Source organism: Fulmarus glacialis, unplaced genomic scaffold, assembly GCF_000690835.1.
Source record: "Fulmarus glacialis isolate BGI_N327 unplaced genomic scaffold, ASM69083v1 scaffold5745, whole genome shotgun sequence".
NCBI classification, from domain to species: Eukaryota; Metazoa; Chordata; class Aves; order Procellariiformes; family Procellariidae; genus Fulmarus; species Fulmarus glacialis.
The window spans coordinates 83,842-97,933 of record NW_009214805.1 but is presented as its reverse complement, the minus strand read 5'-3'; the positions used below and the strand labels follow the sequence as shown (position 1 = coordinate 97,933).

The 14,092-nt window shown below is 36.6% G+C and overlaps 1 protein-coding gene across 1 annotated transcript in view; it reads left to right on the top strand.

Annotated features, from left to right (window-relative positions):
• Nucleotides 1–2,097: 2,097 nt before the first annotated feature.
• The window catches only part of MSH3 (mutS homolog 3), a gene marked incomplete at its 5' end in the record, with an annotated part of 72,632 nt that continues 60,637 nt past the window's right edge, over nucleotides 2,098–14,092 (top strand). The window contains 4 exons of the mRNA XM_009578697.1: nucleotides 2,098–2,210; nucleotides 3,570–3,684; nucleotides 10,633–10,717; nucleotides 11,329–11,438. Of these exons, the coding sequence (XP_009576992.1) occupies nucleotides 2,098–2,210; nucleotides 3,570–3,684; nucleotides 10,633–10,717; nucleotides 11,329–11,438 (423 nt within the window). The remainder of the gene's footprint in view (nucleotides 2,211–3,569; nucleotides 3,685–10,632; nucleotides 10,718–11,328; nucleotides 11,439–14,092) is intronic.

The window sequence follows — 14,092 nt, the reverse complement described above, 5'->3', positions numbered from 1 at the left end:
CCCCCCAAAGCCTCCTGTTTTGACTTTGATTCTAAAAATTATCTTTGCAGACCTTGCTAAGCCTTGCTTTTCTGAAGGCAGTGTTATGAAAACATAAGAAGTAGAAATGAAAAATACAATCCTGTTTTAAAAAGATTTCTCTAAGTCCCTACTCACACATGGTCAACAGAAAAACCCTGGTGTCTTGCAGGACTGATTCAAAAGCTTGTACTCTGCTAACCTCCAGATATCATACAACACATTTCAAAAAGTTTAATGCTGAAGTGGTATTCTTGCAAAAGGCTGTAGTGAGTATACATGCTAATCTAGCAAAATGGATGGATGTGTTAGAGCAGATTATTAGTGAAGGTTGGAGCAAGTGAAAAATGCAAGGAAGAAAATAGTCGATTGCTGTCGGAGGTTGAGGAACACAGACTAATTGTCTTTTACAGAAATCCTTTTGCTTTAAAAATGTTTGCTCGTTCTGAGTAGGGTTGGTGGCAGAGGGGAATCCCAGAGGATCTAAAGACTGAAAACTTAATTGGATCAGTCAGTTAAAACTAAGGCACTTGAAGTAAGCAAGGGATCATCTAGGATATGCTGAGAAAAGTCAGACCTCTAAGACTCAGTTAGTTTGACATGTATTATAGGAAAATAACTCTCATTTTTAAGATTTGAGCCGCAGAGACACATTGATCCTTTCAGATGGGAATATGTACAATGTAATGCAGAAAACCTGCTTGTTTGTTTTTTCCTGTGAGGTTGAAAAGCCCTGCAAAAAGCATATTGATTAATTTCCTTCTTATAATACCTACACAATCCCTCTCATTGGCATAATTCCAATCTGCTAGAAGTATTTGGTTACTTCATGTCCCATGGTAGTATGAGACTGGATGCTCGGAGGCCAAGTAGGTTTTATATATGTCTTTTACTGGCAGCTTTCTACTGGCCACTTGTTCAGTGCTCATTCTGTAGCTATGTAATTACGCTCAAAGGTTGCAGGGGGAGTGTGTGTGATTTTTGTTTTGTTTTTTAACCAGCACATCTGTTTAATGCTGTATTAACAGCTGTACAAATTGAATTGATAATGCAGCATCCAATTTTAATTTCATTGAGCAGTTAGGAAAAGCAACCAGTGTAGAAAAGTATGTTGTAAACACCACACACACACTCTTCTCTGAGACAGATTTCGGCATTTGATGTACTGCTTCAGACTCAAGCCCAGGTACTGAGCAACTTTGATCTCATGCACATAGCAATGAATAAAGGTTTTTGCCACTGTCTTACATAAGTGGGCTGTGGAAGCAGGGGTCACAGGAAACAGGCTAGATTAATTTCTCATGGGTTGCAAAACTGGCTGAAATCCTGTACTACTGTAATTCTCAATTACTTGCTGACAGTAGGGAAGCATTCATGGAAGAGATCTCATCTGGCTTAATGGTGGAACAGAGTAAGGTTGCTACATTTGCTGGTACTGTTAAACTGGGAGGAGCTGCTGGCATATTAGGAGGACTGGGTTATCATTAATAACACTCTTGGCAACCTGGACTGCAAAAAGACTGAAAAAAATCAAGTCCTTTAGCACAAGAAAAAGTCTTCAAGTAGTTATGAAATAAAGGACAAGAATATTTTATTTCAGCAGCATATAGGAAAAGATGCAATAGCTTAATGTTGCAACAAGTTGTACAGCATACAACAAAGCCTTTAATTTAAAGGATAATTAAATATGGTAATAGGTGGCATACGAGAATTGCTTCATTGTTTAATCATCATAAGTCTTTAAGAACAGATAAGACAAATACTTGTTATGATTGATGAAACATTTAAATCTATCTTGCAGGTATACTGGACAACCTCTTGAAGTCTCTTAGGCTTGCTTGCTGTTGCTGTTTGGGTTTTATTTGTTTGCACTTTTACAGTGGAAAGAAGAAGGGTTTAAAAAAACCCACCACACACTTGGAAATGTTCTCAACCCACCCAAGTAGCTCATCTCTTCGTTCTTTACCCATTCAATTCTTAACAAAGGAAAGACAAAAGAAAGTACACCTTTGTAACCTACTTAAGTGTTCTTCATGAAGGGAGCATAAATACTGAAAATCAATTATTTTTTCTTTGCAGGTTACGAGATGACAGAATTAGGATAGAAAGGATGGAAAAACTCCATTTTGAATACAGCCATGCTTTCCAGCTGATTACTGATTTTTATGCAAAAGAAGTGCCTGATATTGCAGGTATGTCATTCAGAATGTCTTTGAAGCATGCATCCTATTAGCTTTTACACAGATAAGGGATACATGTGGGTGCATCCCATCAGGTCTCATAGACTTGTCTATGTCAAATTTGTTTAAGTGTTCCCTAACTTGATACTCCTCTGTTAAGGAGAAATCTTCATTGCTCCAGAATTTCCCCTGGTCTGAGAGACCTCAGATTCCTCAAGGCACATCTTACCAGTAAAGACCAAGATAAAGAAGGCATTGAGTTCCTCAGATTCTTCCATGTCCTTTGTCACCAGATCTGCCGCCCTATTCAGCAATGGGCCCACATTTTCCCTTGTCTTGTTTTTGCTACTGTGATGCACTTGTAGAAGCTCTTGTTGCCCTTTATGTACCTTGCCAGTCTCAACTCCAGATGGGCTCTGATTTTTCTAACCCCATCCCTGCAAGCTCAAACAATGTCTCTATATTCTTCCTGTCCCTGTTTCCATCTCTCATACTCCTCCTTTTCAATGGTTGAGTGAATCAGGAGCATCTTGTTCATCCATGTAGGCCTTGTGCCACCTTTGCTTAATTTTCTGCACATCGGCATCTTTTTTGAGTTTGGAAGAGGTGAACCTTGAAACTGAACGTTATTTAAATAGAAATGAATACAGGGCTAGCATCCCTTTTTTTCATGGCTTGAAGATGTGTGTTTAGTCAGATTTAAATTCACACATATATAGCAACTGAGGGAAATTATTCAACATCTGAAATGTTTCTTCAGGTTCTTGTGTGTGCTAACACTCTAAGAACAGCTTTAAAAAACATCTCTGAAAAAACTTAACTAAATAGGGTTTTGAAAAATACCATTTTATGTTGAGATATAATGCAGTGAATTTTCCTATTGTTGCAGCTGGAACAGGGACTGTAGTAGAGCACTGTTTAGAAACACTATCAAATATGAATAGCTGTCTCACAAAGGTAGAACCATATTCTTCAGATAGGCTGAGGCAGATAAATCATCAGCACGTGTGCCAAGGCCTGTTCATTCCTTTTAACTTGCACAGATGTTGCCTGCAGTAATGGAGATTTCAGAATTCAGTTCTTAGTCTGTTTAGAAATTTCTTATGCCAACAGTTAGTCATTTTTATGAAGAAAACCCTGTGGAGTCAAATGTTTTATGTTTCATAATGTATTTACATTATTGTAATGTTCTACATTCTTTGGAACCATAAATGTGATTTTGGAACCTCGCTTTATGTTGATTTATAAATATCATAGAACACTGTATATATATTACAGATTTCTAGTTGATTAAATTGAAAAATGTTTTTTCTAAAATACTTAAGTAGTAAACTGTGAGTTAACAAGAAAATCACTTTCTTTCTTTTTTAGGTCCTCAAAAACTATCTGTAATACTAAGCTTGGATAAGCCTGTTATTTGCTCTCTGGCAGCAGTAATTGCATACCTCAAAGAATTTAATTTGGAAAAAATGCTTTACAATCCAAGGTAAGTTGCCTTATATAAACTCCAGTTCAAAGCACCAATACATGTGCAACTGTTACTTGTAAGTTTTATCAGACAACTTCCCTTCAATGTAAGGAACGCACCTGCTAGAGTGATAAACATAGTATTTGTAAGAATTATACCTTACATTTAAGCTCCTAATCAGAACTGAAAGAATCAAGTGATTTCTTTAAGTGGTGTTTCATGAAAATCTTTATGAAGTATGTTTGTCTAGACATTACTATCAGTAATGTAAATGAACATGTACTGCTGCCAAGTGTTATTGAAAACAAACAAGGTGCAAAAACTGGTAGATACTAGGGGGGGAATTTTAAAGTTTGTTAATCAATATCAGCCATCATATCTCAACCTCAGTTTTACTTTGTGAACAGAATTTGGTGCTTTTTTGGCAGCTTTTTTAAAAAAAAAATAAATACTGTAATTTAGCTTTGCAGATGATGTTTTATTTCCAGAGGTGCGTAAATAATTTTCTCTTTCTATAGCTCTACAAGCAGGTATAAATGCTAATGTGTTGTAATGTTTAGACAGTACTCAGCAGGTCTGTTTGAATGAATCTAGTTACCAATTATAAAGAAAACAGACGTTCAACATATCCTGGCTTTCTGAAAAACCCCTTGAGTTGGCTCAGTGGTAGCTAGGACTGGGGAACAATCATGCAAAAAGTTGTTGATAGACCTCACCATTTGTGCAAAGTTACTACAAAACCACACAGGCATGGAAATAATCTTGTCTTTCCTTAAGTAGTCCCAACACTTAGGTTTATTAGATGTGCTCAGCTGGGTACTCAAAATCTGTAACAGGATTATGCAGGTGGAATCAAATGAAAACGGAAAGATACTGCCACTCAGGCATCTTTTTATCCTGTCTTGCACAAGTATAAAAGATTGCTATCCTGGCTTAGGTTTGAAAATATCATTGAGGCTTATTAAATGCTTTAATAAAACAGCTTTATATGTCATGGATCCTGTACAAAGTATTGTCTTGGTTGTCTCAGTGTTCCTCTGTCCTGTAAATAGGCAGGATTTAACAAGGTCTGGCTACAAACTGGAAACTTAGAAATATATTTTGTCAGTTGTAGATCATTCACATGTTGTATGAGATTCTTGAAGTCTCAAGCCTTATTTTGAAGGGCTCCCTACATTACCAGCTTTTTTTAAAAAAGCAGCTGCATTTAAAAAATTGGCTGCAGATGTCAGCTTTAAACATTTCTCTGGTATCTACTAAAATATTTGGAAATTATATATACCTGGGTTTTCTGGATTTTGGAATGGCTATTCTTCCTTAAGTTGCCCTTTCCCTCTCCAAGTACTATTAAAATGTTAAATGGAATTCCTGTGGCATCTTCTAAGCCATCTCCCCTGTCTCATCCAGCAAGGAGCGCTCTGATCTGTGGTCTTCCAGCACTGTTTTGTTCGTGCTCATCCTCTTGGTTGGCCTTCTGGAGAAATCTTGTTGTGAGAGTTTGTGAAGAAGAAAGTGAACTCTAAGGAAATGCCATTCCATGGTCACACTTGTACATCACTATTGTCACAGTGCCTTATGTGCAATGACACATAAGGTGAATATTCTTTCAGATGGGGGAAATAAAAAATCCATCTTTTATGTAGAAGTAATTCAGTAGCAGAGGAGGAACATCATTATGTGAAGGCTTATCTGGTAGCAGGCAGTCACATTTATAATAGCTGCATCTTAAAATCAAGTATAATTACAGACTGGGAAGGAAAGGCACTAAATCTTAGAGCTGACATTTGCCTGCTGAAGGTTGCTCTAATGGACTGTATGTGAATGTATGAGCATCTGAGTGGAAAGGCAATGAAGAATTTGGTATCCTGGTGATATGCTATGAAGAAATAAAATACATTCTTTGAGATAACTTTGTTCCTGTGCTCAGGAGCTTGGATTCTACTATATTTATTTCTAAAGCCTTTACTGCTTTGACTACCTGATGCTGAATTCTACCTCCTGTTTTTAGTGTGTCACATATATTGAAATAGCAAGCCAAATACTGAGGCAGACTCAACTTCAGTATTTTTCTTAATGCCATCTAAATACTATCTAAATACTGAACAGGGAAAGCCTTTTAAGAAAGGGTGTCAGGCTCATGGATCTTCTGTGATTCTGAAGGAAACAGAAGAGAAATACTTCCATTGCACTGTCAAGCAACTTAAAATTCCTAGGAGAATTCAGGTCAGTGAACATACTGGAGTCAGTGAGCATGAAGTCAGAGTTGTGAGATAGTTTTTAGTTTATTGATGTAAGTGACACAGACCTGGATGAAAAAGACCTATTTGATAGGAAGAATGGCAAAAAAATTCCTTACGCCTCTGTACCTTTGTCGGATAAACACTCTTCTCCCAGCTGAACAAAATTGCAGCTCAATTTAATAGTGAGAGTCATGAAACATCACGTAAGCAATGAGGGATCCTCACTACTGGGGGGGAAACTAGTTTTCTTTTACTATTTAGATGAAGCTTCTAAATCCACTTTTAAGATCCTAAATAAAGCAAAATATTAAAAAGAAAAAAAGATTTTTGCCACAGCAGAACCCTGGGATATGGATAGACTGCATTAGAGCTCCAGTAGCAAGTAAAAATAGATTTAACAATGAATGATACAAGCTTTTTTTAATCAATGTGTTCTAATACCTTTACATACAGAGAGACCTTTACTGGCTTTTGACAAGAAGTTGGTACACATCTAGGAGAGGTTTTAAAATACAGTTGAGTACCCAGTTTTGCTTGAAAAATCATCATTTGCGTAGCAGTTGCTGGGAGATGTGTCTCGGTGTATTTCAATTTTACCGACACATTTTCCAGCATATTGGAGACGGAAGAGAGAGACTGTAGTTCTTAGATTTTGAACGGTGATAGATGAACTTCAAGAAATGCAGGGAGTGGAAGAGCCAGGTGTCTTTCTGAAGGAGGGGAGTAGTTTCGGGATAGGAGAACTACCAGCAGTGAAGATAGAAAACAGAAGCTGAAGTGAAAGAGGAGAGGGGAGGATTAAAATGGCTTCTAGGGAGGAGAGGAAAGAGAGAAAGAATTCAAGAAGAGGATGAATGTTTGATTGTACTTTATAATAGGGGTGGAAGGAAGTGGCAAGATGAAATTAAGAGAGAAGTAAAAATGTAAGTTCTTCAGCTTAAAATGATGGACATCCTTGCATTCCCAGGGGAAATGTTATAGAAATTGCGGCAATGATGTTCATAAGGCTTTTGTATCTCTTGGGTGCTGATGATGTCAGAAACATCATGTATACAGGACAATGCATAGGTTTATTTACCCACTATCACTATGAGAAAGGGAGTACTGAAATCATTTTGGGAGGTTTCAAAGGAAAGGCATGGTTTTCAGACACTAAGAAGAGATGCCATCTCTTTTGAGACCACAGAAGAAGGGCAGCAGGTGGGACCTCTTGCACTCTGGACGTTTGGAGCTTGTAGGAGTGCTGAGGCTGTGTGCAAGGGAAGCGGGCTGAGAGAGTGCAGACATCTGGGTGGAATAAGGTTGCAGGCCCACTCCTTGGGGTGAGTTCAGTGTAGAAAAAGACGACTAATTCAGGTTAAAAATGATGGAGGTTATTTTTGTTTCTCTTAATCCTTCCCAGATCCTCTCATATCTGTTCATACTCTTTGTTTTGTATTTCTGTTTTGTTTTGTATGTGTTTGTTTGTTTTATTTTGTTACTGGTTTAGCCGGAAGTTTCTGGACTCCTATCACATCAGGGATCCAGATCAGAAGTGCTAGTCCTGTGGCAATATTCACTAATGAATTTAAAACTGGTTAATTAAATACAAAACATAGTCTGAGCTTGATGTTCTTCGCTACTTAGACTGTGGTAAATGTCTTTCATGCCTAAAGAAAGCTAATGCTTCTGAGAAATTGAGAGACTTGTTTTTAATCCTTAAAGCTGAATAGGGATTCCTGCAACTCTTCTATAAATATATAGCTTTGTTCTGTTGTTTATTCACCCTTAGAAATCTCAAAGACATGGACTTGAGAGGTCTGTAAAAGGTAATTGAGCAAAGAAAATCTGCTTAGTAGGCTTTCAATATGGTGCCTTGCAGCTTTGCTGGAAAGTTTTTACAGATTTGCAAAATTAAAGTGGTTGAAAACTACTGATCTGAATAACATGCATTCACTTAGACTGGGTTACTGAGTACAAAATTATATATAATATCTCCTGTGGAGAGAATAATGAATAAAGCATAAAAAGTGCCCTTCACTGCAAGCTTCTCAGGAGGGAGGATGACCAAGCAGATCCAATTTCACAGGTAACACATAAGAATCAAAGTCTGAGGATGTAGTTTACTGTCCTAAAGCAATCATAGTAACCCTTTAATACTCATCATCAAGTGTGGTTCTCCTCTGAAAAGTAATTTTATGGGTAGGAACCTCTTTCTCATGAGTATTCCTCAGAAGCGTCCTAAATCTTAATAGAAGCTTGTGTTTATTTTTGTTTCCTTTTTTCATTTTTCTCAGCCCGGATGGCATGATCCTACCTTGCCTTGCTCCTCAGTAGTGGAATTGCCAGCTATTTCCATCACTTGTGTTTTGTGCTGTTTAAGTACTTGAGACAGTTACAAGTCTGTTCTTTGAAATTCAGGTTACACTGTCACCTACAGAAGGAGTTGTGATCCAGTTGAAGTGATTTTGAAGGCTCATTTTTACTGATACAGGAGATGGCTGATAGCAGCACATTAGAATTTCTCACAAGGAATGTGTTGACACCCTTGGTGCAAAACCAGCACTGACTTAATATTTGTTTACATCCTCCTTCTTCTGCCATTTGGTCCCTAAATTCCCTACAAAGAGTCTGTCTTTGTTCACATTTTTATCATGTTCTGATCCCAAGCTGAAGGAAGATGAGGGGGTGGAAGCAAAACATGTTCTTGCTGTGATATCTGGAATTGTATACTGCAGTTGATCTTGGCTATTATTCATATACTATAAGCTCTCAGTTACCAGGGTTAATAGCAGGGTGGAGTAACTCAGGTAAAGCAAACACCTGGATAATATAAGATACACATAACTTATGCTGTGAGAACAACTTTAGCATACCTGATTCTGAGAGAATAGTAAATATACTCTGCAGTGGAAGAGAGGTAGTTGTCTTTAAATACTACTGGAGAGCATGCTTGCTGTGAACAGAATACGCTCTGTGTTAACTGCTGTGAAGCCAAGTGAAGTGGGGAAACTCTAGAACCAGTAAATCCACAATCTTGAAACTCACGTGTGGGTGGTTGAGGGTTGATAGAAACAGACAAAAGCCTCCTGTTTGCTTTTGGGAGAGATAGAAAGGCATGGTTCTTACCCAGCTGGGTTTAAAAGATCACAGGCTTGAGTAGTGGCAAATCGAAATGCAGCAAATGGGGAAACTGCAGTTTAGGTGAGTGCTAGATGCAGATGATGTGCTTTTGGAAGAGTGGGTAGGATTTGTGGGTAGGATTTGTTGTTGATGATAAGGATTGGGAGCCAAGCAGAAATCATTCCTATTTAATTTTTGCCAGCATCAGCAGTTGTGACTGAAGATGATAAAAGGAAGTATTGTTTTGTTGCTTATAATATTGTGTGCTTTGGAAGTGCTGCTGCTTTTGCCTCTGAGGTTTTGTTTTGCTGATCAACTTTGTTCGTTGCTGGGATAGCACACTAGAGCAGAATAACTATGACTATGGGTACAGTTCTGAGCTGTACTTCCAAACTCTTATTGAACTTCTTGAGGGCACTCAGTTGAATCTACTTTTTTTTTTTTTAATTCTGTGGAGAATACTTCTAATTTGACCCATTATTTAGGAAAAAATTTGCTAGCAGGCCCAAACATCTGCATACAACATAAATATATAACATTAGTCTCTGAATATTTCATGTTTCTGAAAGTTTTAGTGCTGTTTTTGTTTTTAATATAGCAATAATGCAGCTGCATGTGCCTAACAGAAAAGTTTGAGCATTTCAGTGCTCCCCCAGAGAGTTTAAAATCGAATGTACTGAAAAAAATTTTGTGAAAAGTCAAGAAAGCAGTTTTAAATCCTACCCAGCAAGTCATTCTGCTTAGTCTCAGACAATGAAAACTGTCCTAGATTTTGTGCAAAAGGCAGTCAGCAGATTGATTAATCTAGACAATCATGACTTGATTTGTCAGAAGCATTTAGTGAGGATCTTGCACTTCACTTCACGGTCCTGACTACCACATGTGTATGTCTGAGACTGAAATAATTTTCATATCTAATATGATTACACATCTAATATAATTATTTTATTAATGTTGGTTCTAAATCAACACAACCTTTGGGTTGGTCTTATCCTATTCTGTTAGGGAATGTCAAAAAGTCAAGTAATTTTGGTCATGGTTATTTCATACTAAAAATAAAGTAAAATAGTTTAAATATACCCTATTTTTATTTTCCTAAATAATTGCACTAACAACCTGTTTAAATTTGTACTAGTAGTAAAAAATAAGAATGTGTATTTTGATACGCTGTTTTGATTATGAGTTGTATTAAAAGTCTGTTCCACTCTTGAAGTATTAATTCTTAGTCCTATCCCTGTCCCTAACCCTACAGTGATCATAACAGAACATTAGCAAAAGCACATACTTTTTCAATGTCATCATAGACTGAAGAAGGGCTACTTTCTTAACCCTTTAGTGGATCAGGATTAGATAACAGGAGAGCTGGATTTTATTCTGAGCTTTGTCAGAGTCATTGTAGGAAACTGGGAAGTGAATCATAAATCTTGTTTTCCCAAGCAGTAAATTAAAAGAAGTTATTAGTGTTCAGTTCTTTGATTTATTTGCATAGATTTTAATTTCTTTCTTGATTTTTTTTTTTATTTTGCATAACTAATTAATTTGCTAATGTGGGAAACTTGACAGTGTTTCACCATTACAGCTGTGCCCGAATTTAAAGTATAACATATGAAATTCCTCTCCCCAGCAATTTCAAACGGTTGTCAAGTGAAACTGAGTACATGACAATTAATGGGACAACAATGAAAAATCTCGAAATTTTACAGAATCAGGTAAGGAAAAATGTAATGTTTTTTAATAAATGCTGAGATTTTCACAGCTGCTTGACATACTGTTACGTGCTTGACATATTGTTACCCATGAAGTTAGTTAAGTTAGTTTGCAAATCTCACCCAGAAGGTTTAAATTATTTTAAATGTAATCCTCCTTCAGTTTGATCCCGTTTTCAGCGTCATAAATAAAAGTTGGTTTGTGCTGGCTTTTAGTATGAGTTAGGAACCTTATTGCACATTGACTAGCAAAGAACTTTCCTAAAGTTTGAGTTCTTGAGCAACTGCAGTCAAGTGATAGGACTGCAGCAGGGTTTGTTTTTTCTTTCGTGCTACTGCACAGACCTTTATACACAGACTTAATTTAACTTGTTTAATTTATTCTGGTCATTTTCTAAAAAGATTTTCTGGCTAAAGGAAAAACATACTTAAGTATTTTTTGACTGTTGGAGGTACTTTATGTAAGGCATTGTTGGTGAATAAGATCAGTAAACGAACATGCAGTTGCCATATCTTAAAGCCTAAACAGAATGTTTAAGTAGTGTGGTGAAGATCCTTTAACTACATAATTGATTGTTCAATTAAAAATAATGATGCTATTTTTATTATTTTAGACTGATATGAAAACAAAAGGAAGCCTGCTCTGGGTCTTGGATCATACTAAAACTTCCTTTGGACGTCGGAGATTGAAGAAATGGGTAACCCAGCCCCTCATGAAGTCCAGGTGAGATAGTTCTTTACCTTGGGCTAAGTTTGTATTTTAAAATTACAGTGTTGATCATGCCCAATGTATTCATTTTTCCTGAAGACTTAAGATCCATAGTAGAGTTTACGCAGGAAATTATTTGATAGAAGATGTGGACGTTATAGATAGGTTCAGAAGAGTTAAACCGCTCTGTTTGGGCACAGAACATCTAAGTAGTTCAGAGTAGTAGGTTTGGAGCAAGTCAGAAATTCCTATGCGGAAATCAGATTGGGTACCATTCTAATTCAGTATCCTTTTTCATACAATGGATGAGGATTACCTGCTATTGGAGGAGGTTTTATTCCTGAACTTACCAATTAATGTTTGATGTCTTTCTTGCTTCACAAGTATTTGCATTCTTAATGTATTTAATTTGTTCTAAAATAGTTGTGAATGTTTCTGTTATTCCTGTAAACAATATATTGCATGTGAAAATATTTCATTTCATTAGTTCTGAAATGTGATGATTGTTTGGTCGCTCTTGTATTTTGAGCTATGCTTTATTTAGTAATGCTTTAGAAATGCTTTGTTTTGTAATAGTATCATGCTTGGTCTTACTTCTGTCTTGAAATGGACTCCATCTTTTCTGATTTCTCTTTGCAGGCTTTATTGGACTGTCGTAGTTGAATATGTAGTAAATAACAGTATTGAGTCCATGGAATGTTTGTTGCCTACATTTTACATTTTTGTTTCTATTCCTTTGAATGTGCATTCCCTGAGCATTGTCAATGTAGATTTTACTCAGGTGTCACTTTGTACACTTCAGCTATAGCATACAGAAAATCCTTTTGGTTTGGTTACCTAAAATAATTTTTCCCTCTGTTTTACTTTTGTAAATATATTAAACAGTTTTAATTTTTGTTAATTTTTAACAGTTTTAAATAGTGATGTATACCAATGTTTTAGCATCTTAGCATTGTTGGTAATTTACAAATGTTTCTACAGAAGCTTTTTTTTTTCCCGCTTGGCCAATTTTTAGTCTATTAAAGCACTATACTTCTGAAGCATCACTGCTTAATTTTCTTATTAGCCTTTTTGTAAGGATCTTTTCTCAGTAGTGTAAGAAAAGCACATAACTATTTTTTCCCTCCTGTTTTTTTAATGTAGAATATTAGAGACATTTTTCATTTGTAGGAGCCATACTGGTTAGGCTGTTTCATGCTGCAGTTTCTGGCAGGGATTTAGTAAGTTGATTCCAGTCTGCCTTTTTTTTTTTTTTTTTAATTCTTCTGATCATAGCTTTTACATATCTTACTCACTTCAAAAAGGCTTTTGATGTAACAGTCCTAAATAGTATTAGACTTTATGGAGGTTGATTATGTGCCTGGTGTTCACCTTAAAAAGCATATACATAGAATTTCTGGGCCACTTTACAGGAATAAATTTAAATAAATTTGTTCATTTCTTTTCCTGCCCTTTTGGGAATTGTTTGTAAAGTTGTCAGCAGAGGGAGCCAGAGCACAGGCTCTGGGCTGGTGTGGTGGCAGCACGAGGATGGGACCTGAAAAGGAGTGCCTCTAACCATTTTGCTTCCAAATGATCACACATGTGATGCAGCAGGTGAAATACCATTCAACAGTAAAACAGAGAGAGTTCTTATCCGGACACAGAGGATAGAAAACTGGCTCGCCTGGGACTTCGGGCCTTCTTTCTTAGCCAGTAAAATTATTTTAAATTCTCCCTTGTCTCAGTGCAGAACTAGCTTTACAAGTTTGCAGTTTGGGTTTCTTCTCTTTCTCCTCTGCTCTTTGCTACTTCTAGAGATTGATACTTCTCTTTTTCAGCCTTCTTTCTCATTATGGAAGGAAGTTCTATGGTTAGAGATGACAATACTCCTTAGTTGAAGCTAAAAAAGCTATTTTGTTTCTGTGTATTTCTCCCTTTCTGACTCTAAGTTGTAATTTCATGTACTTAGTGCATCAGACATTTGGCAGTATTGTTTCCAGTAATGCACACAAATGCACTTAGAGAACATTCTGTAATTGTAATTCACCTGTGCCTCCTGGAGTGACGTTTTCAGAGTAAGATTTCTGTACTGCATCTTTTCCAGTTAGTGGGTAGTTGCATTTCCCTTGGTGTATCAAAAAGTGAGAAAGGGTGTAATTACTGCTTTATGCCTTATAGTTGAAAATCACTTGGGATGATGACTAAATTTCCAGGGGAGAAACCATACACTAGGTTGAATAAAGGTAGAATGTGTACAGGCAGCTCATTTGGACAAACTTGAAGATAATCCATTAGATCATCGGTGATGTAATACATTTAGAGACTAACAAGAAAAGGTTTTAAGCATTAGGCATGTGCGATTTAAAAAAAAAAAAAAAAAAGGCTTAACCAAGGAAGGTGTAATGTCGTCACTTATTCATCTAGGTATACAAAGATGATGAGATAAGACTGTATGAGTCATTGAGGACTGAGCTTTTTAGGAGGAATCAGGAAAGTCATTGTTTTTTGTAGGAGTTATATCTTTGTGGATTACAGAAGTGTTATCTCGCCTTGCCTATCTTGCCTTTGAAATGTAAGTTCCATTGAGTGCCTTTCTTGCTTAACTTCTGTAATGGGAGTGGAAGGAAAAGGAAATAAGAAAGCTGAGTTGGTTGGAACATTTTTGGCTGAATGAAACGTGCTGTTTC